We start from the raw sequence: 15,706 nt of genomic DNA, 5'->3' as shown, positions 1-15,706 counted from the left end.
GTAGCTTTCCAAGAAAAATATAATGAAACATTCAAATGTCACAATTGTGGATCCAGGGAACACAGTAGAAGAGATTGTCCCAAAATTTCAAAGGAAAGACATAGGTCAGAATATAGGAACAAATACAATTATAGACAGTCTTCCATAGATAGACATAGATATAGAAGCCCACCAAATTACAAAGAGAATAGAGGGGGCAGAGATAATTCAAAGGATAGAAAATCTGGTTCACTGAATGGATTAAATAAACAAGACAACACTAAAATACAGCAAAATGAGAATAATAATTGGCTTATTGATTCTGGAGCAACTAATCACACCACTAATAACAAAAATATATTGTCTTCATTTACAGAAGATAAATTTGTAATAAAAGTAGCTAACCAAGAAAAGGTTCAAGTATTAGGCAGAGGAAATGTAACCTTGCCTGGTCTAGGAAAAATAGAGGGGGTATTGTTAATACCTGAAATACCTCATAACATACTAAGTGCCATAAAACTAAGTAGAGATTCTGACATTAATATAGTTTTCTCAAAGGGAAAAGCGACTTTGGAGAAGAATAAAATAAATATAGGCACTGTGATGATTAAAGGAGGCCTACCTTATCTGATAACGAAGGAAAAATGGTTACATAACATTGATTCAAATATGGAAGATTGTATTGAAGCAGATGATGAAAATATTAGTAACTGTGACAATGATGAATGTAAAACATCTCATGATCACGCAGATGCACACAATGAAAAAAAACCAAAAATAGGTAAACCAATTCATGATGAGTGTGCTCACATCTTACATAGGAAGTTAGGACATGCCAGTTTTCCTGTAGTACAAAAAATGACTGAACACGCAGAAGGTGTCAAAATAAAAAATTGTGAAAACGATTTGGAATGCTCAGTATGTAAATCTACAAAACTAAAAACTAGTCCCAGGCCAAGAAAATCTACTAGATCAACTAACAAAATTTTTGACTTAGTACACATGGACTTAGTTGGCCCATTAACTCCATCAATCACCTATAGAAAACGTTACTTCCTAACAATAGTAGACGATTATAGCCGTTATGGGTTTGTTTATACATTAAAACACAAAGATGAAACCTTTCAAAAATTTAAGGAATTTTACAAACGCATAGAAACACAACACAATATCAGAATAAAACAAATTATGACAGATAGGGGATGTGAATTCATGTCTAAAGAATTCTCCCAATGGTTAAAGGATAGAGGAATGCTACATTACACGTCTAGTCCATTTTCTGCGTTTCAGAATGGGATTGCAGAGAGAAAGAATTCCACATTACAAACCATGATTAGATGCACATTGGAGGATGCTGGTTTAAGCAAACAATTTTGGTCAGAAGCCTTACATTATTCAAATTACACACAAAATAGAACCTGGTCCAGTATTGTAAATAAGACACCATATGAAGTAATGTATAATAGGAAACCAAAATTAGCACACATGCACATATTTGGAGTCACTGCAGACGTACACATACCTAAGCAGTTGAGAAGAAAGGGAGAAAACGTATCCAGAAGACTCAGATTTATGGGATATGAAACTGGCACCAAAGGTTACAGATTCATTGATAATAATAACAAATTTATAGTTTCCAGAACAGCTGTGTTCCATGAACAGGCCAACTGGTCTAAATTACATCTTAATGAAATATTTCCAAATAAATGTAAAGATACAAAATCTCATGAGAAAGGGACCATAGAAAAACAGGATATCAACAAATATAAAAGCAAAACCAAAACTTGGACAAATAGCCAACACAAAATAAAGACAGACACACTAACAAAAAAAGAAGCAAGATATTTGCATGATAACAATAGCAAACCTGAAAGAGTCATTAGAAACAACAGAAATCAAATGCCAAATAAATACAGAGATTACGTAATGCATATGAATGGTGAGCCAATAACACCTAATACTTATGAGGAAGTGTTAAAACTCCCTCGTGAAGAAAAAGAAAAATGGGAATTAGCTATGAAAAAAGAGATGGAAAGTTTACAAGGATTAAATGTATTTACACCTGCAATTGCACCTAAAGATAAAACCATTATTGGTACCAGGTGGATATATAAAATTAAGAACTTAGAAGGAGGCAATACTCTATATAAAGCTAGATTAGTTGCACAAGGTTATGCACAGAAATATCCGGAGGACTATACTGACACGTATTCCCCCACTGTAAGAACAGAGAGTGTCAAAACAGCTCTAGTGGTAGCATCAGCACTCAATCTTGATGTATTTCAATATGACATACAGACTGCGTATCTACACGCAAAACTAGATAAGGAAATATACGTAAGAGCACCTCACAGTCAATACACCAACAAAAATGAAATTTGGCTGTTGAACAAGAGTTTATACAGATTAAAACAATCTGGTAAAAGATGGTATGATTGTTTAGTAAAAGTACTTAAGACCATGGATTTCAACGCTACCACTGCTGATAACTGTTTCTTTGTCAAAAAGGGTGATGATCACATTGAATTTGTGTTGATTTATGTAGATGACATTTTATATATAGGAAAACACAAAGAGAGAAGAGAAACTTTTGTAAATAAGTTAAATGAACATTTCTCGTTGAAATCTCTAGGTAAAGTGAACAAATATCTTGGTGTTCAAATTAATAAGACTAGAAGGGGATTCAAACTTACTCAGAGAGATAAGATTATAGAACTTTTAAATAAATGCAATTTAAACAATGCCAAACCCTGTGATACTCCTATGCAAACTGATTTTCTTAGAAATACTGATGAATCTTCCCCTGAATTCAAGGATAACACGTTTTATAGATCAATCATAGGTTCACTTCTTTATATATCTAATTGGACTAGACCAGATATCGCCTTACCACTCAATTTATTATCCAGACACGTCAGCAAACCAACAATGTATCACTGGGAAGCTGTTAAAAGAATTTTAAGATATCTGAAAAGTACACTAGATTTTTGCTTAGTATTAGAACCTAGTGATAATAAAGAACCAAAGCTTGCATGTTATGCAGATGCGGACTGGGCTGGAGACACATCATGCAGAAAAAGTACATCTGGTTATATTTTTCTCTTAAATGACTGTCCAGTTTACTGGTATACTGGTAAACAAGAACTAGTAGCCACTTCAACGACAGAAGCGGAATATGTTTGTTTATCCAAAGCTGCAAATAACCTTGTATGGTTTAACGATTTAATTTCAGATGTTTGGAAAAAACCTGCTTTACCTTTTGTTATGCATGAAGACAATAAAGCGGCCATTGAAATATCTAGATCTGATGCCATTGGACAAAGGTCCAGGCATATAGATATAAAATTTAAACATGTGAGGCAATTATCTCAGGATGGATTTATTAAAGCAGTGCATTGTGATACTTCAGAACAATTAGCTGACATATTGACAAAGCCTTTACCTTCTAAGCAACACAAATATTTAACATCTAAATTGTATGTCTTGTATTGTCCTGAATCAGAATGTAATTGGTGTTGTATAACGAATCGGCATTTAGAGGGGGATTTGTCAGATGTAAATGCCTTATTCTCTAATGTGTAAATAGTATATGAATGGGGTATCAGGGGTTAACTTATTCTTCACTTCTTAATGTATTCATAATTCACCACTCCCACTTATAGCTCCACCCATTGTATATATAAGGAGCCACCTACACCCTTTTCCCTGCTTCTATCTGTGAATATTCAGTGAATATAGAATGCCTATTGTAAATAAAAGGAAGTATATTTAAACCTTTAACTCTCACTAATTTTATTGAGTCTGATCCTGAAAATATTGCAACAGTGGCGACCAAAACTGGATGCAGTATTCCAAGTGTGGCCTTACCAAGGCATTATAAAGTGGTATTAATACTTCACTTGATCTTGATTCTATCCCTCTATTTATGCAGCCTAGAACTGTGTTGGCTTTTTTTTTTAACAGCTGCTGTACACTGCTGGCTCATATTTAAATGGTTGTCCACTAGGACTCCAAATCCCTGTCACAATTACTACTATAGGTAGTCTTCAACCTACGACCATTCATTTACCAACCATTCAAAGTTACAATGGACCTCACTTTACAAAAAAGATGTTGAGACTTTGAGGGGGAAAGTGTAGAGAACAGCCACTAAGACTAAGTCTGGAAACTAAAACATAGGGAGAACGATTGCAGAAATTGGGTATGGCTAGGCTAAAAAAAAAAAAAAAAGGATTAGGGCTGACATAATAGCAGTGTTCCAGTATTTCAGGGGCTGCCACAAAGAAGAGAGGATTAACCTATTTTCCAAAGCACCAGAAGGCAAGACAAGAAGCAATGGATGGAAACAAATAAAGGAGAGAATTAACCTGGGATTAAGGAGAAACTTCCTAACAGTGAGAACCATTAACCAGTGGAACAGCTTGCCTTCAGAAGTTATGGGTACTTCATCACTGGAGGTTTTTAAGAAGAAACTGGACAGCCACTTGTCTGAAATAGTAGAGGGCCGTGATGGCAAACCTATGCGGAGCCATATCTGTGGGCATGCGAGGATTGCCCTAGCTCAGCTCCAGCGTGCATCTGCGTGCCAGCCAGCTGATTTTCGGGCCTTCCGGGCCCACCGGACGTTGGGAAATGGGCCGTTTCCAGCCTGCGGAGGGCCTTGGGGTGGGAGGGGGAGGCTGTTTTTGCCCTCCCCGAAAGCCTCTGGAGCCTGGGGAGGATGAAAAACGGGCCTACCAGGCCCACCAGTAATCTGGAGCCTGGGAAGGATGAAAAACGGGCCTACCAGGCCCACCAGTAATCTTTTTGCCATCGCGTGACAAAATCAAGGGAAATGGGGGGGTGGTGTCACTTGCGCATGTGTGGGGGGGCAGGGCAGGGGGCAATGAACTTTGGGTGTGGGCACGAGCGTATGCGACCCCCGTGCGACCCCCGCTTTTGGCACGCGACGGCAAAAAGGTTAGCCATCACTGGTATAGGGTCTCCTGCTTGAGCAGGGGGTTGGACTAGAAGACCTTGAAGGTCTCTTCCAGCTCTGTCCTGATTTATTGAAGTTTATTTACAAGCTCCTTCTGAAGTTACAGTGGCTGCCCTACTCCCACAATCATTCTATATGTCCACATTTTGGGTGCTCAGCAACCAGCCCACATTTACATTCATTTGCACTGACCCACGGTCATGCGAATGCAATTTACATTTTTGCTGGAATCCAGCATTTACTTCCAATTTCCGGCAAAAACTGGTCCCTAGCAAACAATTGCATGCATTTAATGACTGCCACAAAAAATGTCATAAAATCCGGTCAGTCGCATGACCTGTTTTACAACCATCAAGACTTACAACCATAACTGCCAGGTTCAAATACAGTCATAAGTCAGGGCTACTTGTAGATAGCTTTAAATCAATGCAAGGTGGTAGCTTACTGAGAGAAACCTGGTTGAAATACTGCTCAAAAGTCTCACTACAGTAAAATTATACAGATGTCTATGGAGATTCTCAATCCTCCAGGTCATGGTTGTCCCAAAGGTACTTTTTCAAGAAACATCTGGACTTTCTTTGTTTTTCCTTGAAGACATTTCGCTTCTCATCCAAGAAGCTTCCTCAGTTCTGACTGTTCTTGTTGTGGCCCATCAGAGGCCTGTGCGGATTGTAGCTGATTCTGACAGCGAGGAGGCTGGTGTTGTGTTGCGCCAGCAGCCTGTGCAGCTGGCACTCGAGTCAGAAAATGAGAAGGCTGGAGAAGATGTGGTGCCAGATGCGGGGATTCAGCCAGGGCCTTCAGAACCTCCAGAACCTCCTTTAAGTGAAGAGGACAAAGAGGAGGAGCCTCTTCTCGATGCACAGGCACGCAGAGCAGCCAAAAGGCAGGAGTGGCTCCTCAGGAGGAGGTCTCGAGAGTAAGGCTTGAGGCTAATTGGCCATTCCCTTAGCCTATTTAAGGAGGAATGCCAACTGAAGCAATTTGTAGGGAACAACTTTAGTTCACTCTACTTCGCGTCTGGATTCTCTGCAAATTGCTTCTGGGCTTTCAGCCAACCTTAGTAAGTTTGTGATTACTTTCTTTTTGGTTTCTTGTAGGCTGTTAAGAAAGTTTATTAACAGCCTTTGTTTTGAAAAAGACTTGTGTTATTTTAGCAAATTAAGTTTTGTACAAACTTTGTATGTGCTGTGTTCTTTGGGATCCGTAGCTGGGGCAGAACATTTCTTCAGTTCAGAACTGAAGAAGCTTCTTGGATGAGAAGCGAAACATCTTCAAGGACAAGCAAAGAAAGTTCAGTTGCTTCTTGAAAAAGCCCCTTTGGGATATAGAATTGCACAGGTTGCCACAATTGCACAGAATGGTCTAGTGCTATTTTCGTGTGTGTGTGTGTGTGTCTCTGTGTGCATTTCCAACCTAGAGAACAAAGTGTTCTAAGAAACCTAAAGTTTCACTTTGATTGGGCAAATGAAAAGCACAGGGCTGGCTTGACGTCAGTGCTTCTGGCCAGTGACCTTTCTTGGCCAAACATGGTACAAAGCTCAGCAAGTGTGTATTGTGTATTGTGAGCCACATAATGCAACTCAACCATCACGTGACTGCTGTACGTGGACACCGTTCTGAAAATTAGACTTGTGCATTCAGTGAAAGCACTGTTTGAAGAGAACTGTTTTGCACTCCTGATGTTCCGAGAACTAATAAAAGTCCTAGTAAGATTTAGCCTCTATTATTAAATCTTATCATTGGGAACAAACCTCAGAATAAGTCAAAATTGCTAGGAAAGGGGGAAGGAAAAGAAAAGAAGAAACGACTAACAGCAAGGTGGATGGACTCAGTTACAGTGGCCCTGGATGAACCATTAGAACAGGTGTCCACACAAGGCAAATTAAGGGAGGCAAATTAAAAAAAAAAAAAGCATAGCAACTAAAGTATTGAAGCGGGCATGAGACGATGGATAGATTATTTCCTTTCTTTGCCGTCGTTCTGATTTGCTTTTCCTTTTCTCTCTCTCTCTCTTTTCTTTTCTTTTAAGGTAGGCGGCACAATTAGAAGGTAGGTAGGATAGAAAGAAAATGTTTTCTTTTAGTAAAAGGTAACATGATTAAAAGTTAGAATAAGTGATAGAAATAAGAGGAGGGGGAATGTTAGAGTAGACACTGTTATATAATAAAAGTAACAATAAGAGAAAACAAGGAATAATTGAACAATGATAGATTGCAACTTATTATAACTGTGTAGCATTATTAGAAACACATACCGTATTTTTCAGAGTATAAGACGCACCGGAATATAAGACGTACCTATCTTTTTTGGTAAGGAAAAGAAGAAAAAGAAATCTGCCTCTGCCTCTGCGCAATTTTGCCTCGTTGCAGCAAACAGCAAACAGCCTGCTTTACTTTCATTTTCGTTTTCAGCATAGCTTGATTAGCACAAGGAAAAAAAAATCTGCTCCAGCAATTTACCTCTTTGCAGCAAGCAGCAGAGCCCTGCGCAAAACAGCTGAGAGCAAATCAGCTGAGAGTCGGGAGGCCAATCCAATCAACTTGTGCTAATTAGGTGGTGCCGAAGCTGAAAGGAATTGTTTTTTCTTGCTGTTTGCTTGCAAGGAGGTAACTGCTGCGAGGCAGAGGCCAAAGGGTGGGGCCGTCGGTAGGCGGGGCTACATTCGTTGTATAAGACGTACCTAAATTTTCACCCCCTTTTAGGGGGGAAAAAGGTGCGTCTTATACTCTGAAAAATACAGTAAGTTGATTGAATGTAGCAACTATGACTAATTTTACTAGGTAACCCAGGTCACCACTGCCAGCTGAATACCACTACTGGATATGTTGCGATATGTCATGTGACACAATCGAATTTGACACCTGTGATCTACATGGTCACAAACTTGTGCCAATGCTGACTTGATGGAACAGAATCAATCCAAACATCAGGATAGCAAGGGAATCGTCTTTGAACTCACTGGCTAGATTTATATCCAAGTAGTCCTCGATTTACAACAATTCGTTTAGTGACCGTTCAAAGTTACAACAGCACTGAAAAAAGGGATTTACAACCATTTTTCAGACTTACAACCATTACAGTGTCCCCAGGATCACGTGATCAAAATTCAGGCGCTTGGCAACTGACTCATATTTATGACAGTTGCAGTGATTCCCTTTTGCAACTTTCTGACGAGCAAAGTTAATGGGGAAGCCAGAGTCACTGTAACACAACCGTGTTACTAATTTAATAAATGCAGTGTTTCATTTAACAACTGTGACTAGGTCCTAAATGGGGACAAAATTTGCTTAACAATTGTCTTACTTAGCAACATAAATTTTGGGCTCAATTGTGGCCATAAATCAAGGATTACCTGTAACACACTTTAACATAAATCCGGGTTAAGAAATTGCTATTGATATAACATGCTAAGCCCAAAGAAACCACGTTAACTTCATTTGATGACCTGCTTGTCAGGCTAAACCAGGCTAAAACAACAATTCCCAAACTAACAAGACCTATTCAGATTAATTTCGTTTTTGTGCTAACTCAGCAACTGGCAATCTCCAGACTCAAATCAAACAAACTTAAAGTGGCTTAAGTTAGTTTTTTATTACAGGTAGTCCTTGACCTACGATCACAATTAAGCCCAAATTTATGTTGCTAAGTGAGACATTTGTTAAGTGAGCTTTGCCCCATTTCACGACCATTTCTTGCCACCGTTATTAAGTGAATCACTGCAGTTGTTAAGTTAGGAACATGGTTGTTAAGTGAGTCTGGCTTCTCCATTGCTTATCAGAAGGTCACAAGAGATGATCACGTGATCCTGGGACATGACAACTGTCATAAATATGAATCAATTGCCAAGTGTTTGAATTTTGATCACTTGACCAGGGGGATGCTGCAATGGTCGTTAAGTGTGAAAAATGGTCATAAGTTACTTTTTTTCAGTGCTGTTGTAACTTTGAATGGTCGCTAAATGAACTGTTGTAAACCGAGGACTTCCTGCTCACATTCTTTGAATCTGCAACTAGCACATCCCTGTCAATCCCCATATCCAGGGTAGACCAACCTAACACATCACTCAGTTCTCAGTTCTTCCTGATGGATGCATATTTAATAAACATCAACAGCACGCATCAAAGGCAGCTCACTGCAAAAACCAGATAAAAGGCAAGCAAACTAGGGAGAGAAAGAAAGATGAAAGGCAAGAATTTACATTTCTTAAACATCTCTATCAAAAAGGATGCAGACCTTTCCAGAACCACTTAAAACGATCTTGCGGGTAATTATCAGCAAGTGGCCTTCAGTTATTCCATCCTTAACCCTTTTTTTTTTATACATAGCAGACTAGAAATGGAAAGTGGGACACCAGGTGACTCCCTCCTCTATTTTGCACCTTCAAACAAATAAATCCAATTGGGTAGATGAGGAGGAAGAGGTTGGTGAGGCAGAAATGTAAGGCAGTTGCATGCATGCCCAAGGGTAAGTATGAGGTTGCCGAATTCCATTGCAACTTTCCATTGTAAAGACATAAAATAACACGTCTCTTTGCAAAATCCAGTCTGCCATCATACCAGTGGTAGGTGCAGAGGTGGGTTTCAGCAGGTTCTGACCAGTTCTGGAGAATCGGTAGCGGAAATTTTGAGTAGTTCGGAGAACCAGTAGTAAAAATTCTGACTGGCCCCGCCCCCATCTATTCTCTGCCTCCCGAGTCCCAGCTGATTGGGAAGAATGGGGCTTTTGCAGTAACCTTCCCCTGGAGTGGGGTGGGAATGGAGATTTTACAGTATCCTTCCCCTGCCACGCCCACCAAGCCACACCCCAAGCCATGCCACACCCCCAAGCCATGCCACGCCCACCAAGCCATACCCACAGAACCGGTAGTAAAAAAATTGGAATCCCACCACTGGGTGGGTTGCCACTGGTTCAGACCGGTTCGCAAGAACCGATAGTAGAACCAGCGGGAGGCCCCGCCTCCCACCCCGGATATCATCATTGGCGATCTGCGCATGTGATCCCATTGCGGACCATTAGTAAAGGTAAGTAGAATCCACCCTGCATCATACTATATCTAAGCCTAAAAACCAGGGGTGGGTTCTACTTACCTTTACTACCAGTTCGCAACGGGGCCGCACGCACACTCTTCTGCACATACGCAGAAGCATTTTGATGATGTCAGAGTCAGTGGGCAGAGCCTCCTGCCGGTTTTACTACCAGTTCTATAGAGCCGGTGCGAACCGGGGGCAACCCACCACTGCTATAAACACCTATATTCATCTTGGGGTATTTGAGCTATGTCCTGTACAGATAATTGTCTACAGAGATTCTCAGTCATCCAGGTCATGGTTTCCCCAAAGGTGCTTTTTCAAGAGGCAACTGGACTTTCTGGTTTTTCTTTGGAGACATTTCGCTTCTCATCCAAGAAGCTTCTCCAGCTCTCTTCAGCCCACCTAAGGCATGAAAGCGATCTGAGTGACTTTGGGCCAATCCTGAAAGAGGCTGTTGAGTTATATTCCCACCTTAGTGTCTACTGTCATCCAGATCATGCTTCTGATTTTTCTTTGAAGACGTTTCGCTTCTCATCCAAGAAGCTTCTTCAGCTCCCCACCATCCAGGCAGAGCTGAAGAAGCTTCTTGGATGAGAAGCGAAACGTCTCCAAAGAAAAACCAGAAAGTCCAGTTGCCTCTTGAAAAAGCACCTTTGGGACAACCAGGATCTGGATGACTGAGAATCTCCATAGACACTAACGAGAAATTCAGTCTAGAAGTAAGAAGGAATTTCCTGACAGTGAGAAGAATTAATCAATGGGACAGCTTGCTCTTGGTATTGTGGGTGCTCCATCACCAGATGTTTATAGACTGGACAACCACTTGAGTTGGATGGCATAAGTCTTCTGCCTTGAGCAGGAGGTTGGACTAGAAGATCTTGAGGTCCCTCCCAGCCCTATGATTCTTTGTTTCTATGTCCCAGGGCAGAGAAATATTGTCCCTCAGGTCTATGGAGATTCTCAGTCATCCAAGTCATGGTTGTCCCAAATGTGCTTTTTTTCAAGAGGCAACTGGACTTCCTGGATTTTCCATCTCCTGCCATCCAGTCAGAGCTGGAGAAGCTTCTTGGATGAGAAGCGAAACATCACTGGAAGATTTCAAGAAGAGGCTGGACTGCCATCTATCTGAAATGGTGTAGGGTCTCCTGCTTGGGCAGGGGATTGGACTAGATGACCTACAAGGTCCCTTCCAACTCTGTTAATCTATTCATCTTCAAAGAAAAACCAGAAAGTCCAGTTGCCTCGAAGGAACAGCTTACTCTTGGAGTTGTAGCTGCTCCATCATTGGACGTTTTATAGACTGGACAACCACTTGAGTTGGATGGCATAAGTCTCCTGCCTTGAGCAGGGAGTTGGACTAGAAGACCTTGAGGTCCCCCTCAGGGCAGAGACATATTATCCCTCAGGGACACAACCATCAGGAGGAAAAATGAAAGTTCATTGTGACCCGTGTGAAAACATTTCAGCCGTGCAAAACGATCAATCTGATGTTGGTTAAATGTGCCCGTGGAACACGGTGAGCATCTGATGAGGTCGGGCTGCCCCACCCTGAGAAAAAAATCTTTGTGGCCAGATGGCTGAGATAAAAGAGCTGTGACACTCTGTGCCTTTCTAGCTAACACACACAAATATGCTTTAACACAATTAGTCAGCAAACAAGGCGCCCTCCCAGACCAACTGCTGAGTCACAGATCTGAGCTTCAAGAAACAAGAATTACAGCGTACAGGTAGTCCTCGACTTATAGACGTTCATTTAGTGACCATTCAAAGTTACCACGGCACTAAAAAGAGTGACTGTTTTTCACTCTTGTGACCATTGCAGCAGGGGTGAAATCTAAAATTTGTTACTATCGGTTCTGGGGAGGGGGGGGGTAATGTGACTGGGTGGGCGTGGCCAATTTTTTTTTTTTAACTTTTAAAACCATTTTTTCTACAACCTCTTGAAAAGGCTCTGACGATCCAAGCTGAGTTGCCTGATCGGCAGAGACTTTTTTTTCCTTTAAATGCCTCTGACGATCAGGCAACTCAGCTTGGATCGTCAGAGGCATTTAAAAGAAAAAAAGGTGTTTTTTTTCTTTTAAAAGCCTTTGAGGATCCCAGCTGAGCCCACACGATCATCAGAGGCTTTTTTTTTTTTTTACTTTTAAAAGCATTTTTTCGGCCAAAGAGGTTGTAGAAAAAATGCTTTTAAAAGTAAAAAAAAAGCCTCTGATGATTGTGCGGCTCAGCTGGGCATGGGGGGGCAGGGATTTTTGCTACTAGTTCTCTGAACCACCCGCCTCCATCGCTACTGGATCGGGCGATCCGGTCCGAACTGGGAGCATTTCACCCCTGCATTTTTATTTTTTTTTAAATTTGATTTATATGCCGCCCTTCTCCGGAGACTCAGAGAGGCTTACAATGCATTAAGCAATAGCCTTCATACTTTTGTATATTTATACAAAGTCAGCTTATTGCCCCCACAAACTGGGTCCTCAATTTACCTACCTTAGAAAGGATGGAAGGGTGAGTCAGCCTTGAGCCTGGTAAGATTCGAACCAGCAGTAATTGCAGGCAGCTGTGTTAATAACAGGGTGCTTAGACCACTGTACTATCAAGGCATTGCAGCATCCCCAAGATCATGCGGTCAAAATTCAGAGGTTTGGCAACTGACATGTATTTATGACCCGGGGTCATGTGTGATCACCTTTAGGCGACCTTCTGATGAGCAACATCAATGGGGAAGCCCAGATTCATTTAACAACCGGGTTACTAACTTAATGACTGCAGTGATTCACTTAACAACTGTAGCAAGCAATGTCGGAAAATGGGGCAAAATTCATTTAACAAATATCTCACTTAGCAATATAAATCTTGTGTTCGGTTGCAGTCGTAAATCGAGGATTACCTGTCACAGAGTTGGAAGGGACCTCAGAGGTCTTCTAATTCAACCCCCTGCTCGAGCAAGAAACCCTACACAATTTTGGACAAATGGCTGTCCAATCTCTTCTTAAAAACCTCTAGAGAGGATCTAGAAAGGATCCCTATTGCTGTCAAGGGGACCTTTGATCCAAGCAAGCATTGCAAAAGATGCTTTTTGTAGTTTTAAATATTTCTGTTCCCCCCCACCTCTTTTTGTTGGATTAAAGATCTCCCATGGTGCCTGATGCACTGACCCCATGCAACTTTTCTCAGGATGGGGCTGCAGCATCCAGGGCAACCGTGCAATCCCCTCCCTCCCCCCATCCCCCACCCCCCCCAAAATTCAGTCACTTTGAGTTGCAGATGGACAAATCTGTTTGCATCTTCGCTCTCTCCATTCTACCTTTGTGCACCTGAATCCAAAACATTGCCCAGCGCTACAAAACATCTAACCTCAAATTCAGCAAAGTACTCTTTTGGCAAAAAAGGTTATCTTTCCAACGGGCCATTTAAAACATTTCAGAATGCAGCCAAGTCATACAGTAGTGGCCAAAACTGTGGAAACCTTTGGGGAAAAGGGTATTTTTTTGATGGCAAATAACACCACTTCTTCTTTTTTTTTTTTTTTTTGGAGTTTCAAGATAATCATATTCCACTGCTGGAATGGCCTGGGAATAGCCCAAACCTTAACCCAATTGAAAATCTATGGAGCAGACTAAACAAATCTGTTAGTCAGAAGCGACCCAGCAATAAAACCCAGTTAATAGAAGCAATAATTTAATCTTGGTTTCACTTTATAACAGCTGCAGAACTAAAAGACTTGGTTCACTCCATGGGAAGATGTTGCAAGGCCGTAATTATGTTAAAGGATACCCAACTATGTATCAACTGACGTGATAATTTTTGTATATCTCGTTTTTTCTACGTGTTTTACTTTTCTTCTGTATACTGTAACTGCTAATCTAACAGCAAGTCCTTCATAAAAGTTATTGCATTACATTCTTCATTAAATTATCTTTCCATTGATATATAATTTTATGGTACTACTCCAAAAAAAGTGGTGTTATTAGCTAGTTTTAGAAAATGCATTTTTCCCAAAAGGCTTCCACAATTTTGGCCACTACTGTATAAAACCTGGAGGAAACTGGACAAGTAGCAAAGTTCTTAAAGTAAAAAAAAGAAAAATAGGAAAAGATTTCTGATTTCAAATCATTTTCTGATTTGAAAGCACTCAAAATCCAAGGTAATTTTTCTAAGCCAATTCATTGGAGACGAACAGATAGGCTCGAGGGTGTAAATCTAGCACTATGGGATCGCTTCTGAGAAGACCCTGCTTCCTAGCCAATCCATCTGACATTTCTTGTTTCAAGTGCCTAGTCCTCAAGATGTTATGAAGACCCTGCATCGTCACTTAAGGGGAAATGGCCTAAGAAGACTTCACTGCAAAATCTTTGAGAAATTAGGAGAAGAAAGACTAAGCAAGAAGTTCCTTGTCCCAAACCTTTACTCTCCATAGAAAGCCAGTGGAGTTTAGTGAAGAAAGGCTGCATTAAGAGCGGGAGTACCAGGTTCAAATCTACCCACAGCCACAGACAAGCCCTCCATGAATTTAGACCAATTCTTTTCTTTCAGCTCAGTCAAAATCAGAGGGTTGTGGTTTGGAATAGAAAATGAAGGAGGGGAGGGCACAACGTCAGGTCCCTTCAATGCCTGGAGAAATGGGGAGAGGGAAGAGAAAGGAAAACGGCAACAGTTTGATGTTGTCCTTAAGATGCTGGCCAAGAAACCAGGAAGCTCTGAGTTCTAGTCCTGCTTTAGGCACGAAAGCCAGCTGGGTGACTTTGAGCCAATCATTGTCTTTCAATGCAACCCACCTCTCAGGGTTGTTGTTGTTGTTATGAGGAAAAGAAGAAGAGCAAGGAATACTATATATGCTCACTACCTTAAGTTACTTATCAAGTAATAAAGACAGGAAGGGAAGGGAAGGGACTCACCATCCATAACCACCAAAGGAAACACTTCGTTTTCTCTGGAACATCGTGGCTACTTTTTGGTCCAGCACAGGTGCACAGTCACACAGACAAGCCGAGGAGAAGACAAGCTGAGCGGCTTGCACCGAGTGTAATACCAGAGTGTTTTTACACGCCGTAGCTATTTTATACCCTCTTCCTCTGAATGGATGGGAAACCAATTTGACCACTTCCTGTCCCGGTCTCTGTTTGCTGATTAAGGAGCTGGGCAGGGTTTCTTTTCCCCTGTGAAACTAAAATTGCCTTGGTTAGGGCCGCTCTGAGACCTCCAAGTTCTGGTTTTTCGTATCCACCACCCAGTCTTGTTATTCATTACACCATATAGATCAGGGGTCTCCAACCTTGGCAATTTTAAGCCTGGCGGACTTCAACTCCCAGAATTCCCCAGCCAGCTGGCTGGGGAATTCTGGGAGTTGAAGTCCGCCAGGCTTAAAGTTGCCAAGGTTGGAGACCCCTGATATAGATGCTATTTTAGACCTCTCATTGGTCCCCCTTGGACAACCTTGTTGGACTGTTTCTCTATGAAGACCGAAAGGTATGGTTTAGCCGAGCTTGGCTGGTCAACTCTCCATCCCAAAAATTGCTAAGACAATGCAGGTAGATTGACAAATCAGAAGAACAATTCCCAAAAAAACTCCCACACAGAGCAAGACACCATGTCTATATTTGCAAAGGAACGTAAAGGGGGAAGAGAAGCGTATTTGCAAAAAAAGAGAACGAAGGAGGCGGTGTGAAAAAGAAATCCCAAACTACTTGGTTTTTGTTTAGTATAAGATGGAGCAGAG

General features: G+C 41.2%; 1 protein-coding gene across 1 annotated transcript in view; it reads right to left on the bottom strand.

Annotated features, from left to right (window-relative positions):
- The window catches only part of RAP1GAP2 (RAP1 GTPase activating protein 2), a 314,933-nt gene extending 300,004 nt beyond the window's left edge, over nucleotides 1-14,929 (bottom strand). The window contains exon 1 of the mRNA XM_070945523.1: nucleotides 14,886-14,929. Within this exon, the coding sequence (XP_070801624.1) occupies nucleotides 14,886-14,929 (44 nt within the window). The remainder of the gene's footprint in view (nucleotides 1-14,885) is intronic.
- Nucleotides 14,930-15,706: the final 777 nt, after the last annotated feature.

Source organism: Pituophis catenifer, unplaced genomic scaffold (genome assembly GCF_029215685.1).
Source record: "Pituophis catenifer annectens isolate HBS135680 unplaced genomic scaffold, rPitCat1.0.hap2 SCAF_1, whole genome shotgun sequence".
NCBI classification, from domain to species: domain Eukaryota; kingdom Metazoa; phylum Chordata; class Lepidosauria; order Squamata; family Colubridae; genus Pituophis; species Pituophis catenifer.
Note: the sequence above shows the minus strand (reverse complement) of the source record. Positions and strands in the feature narration are given on the sequence as shown.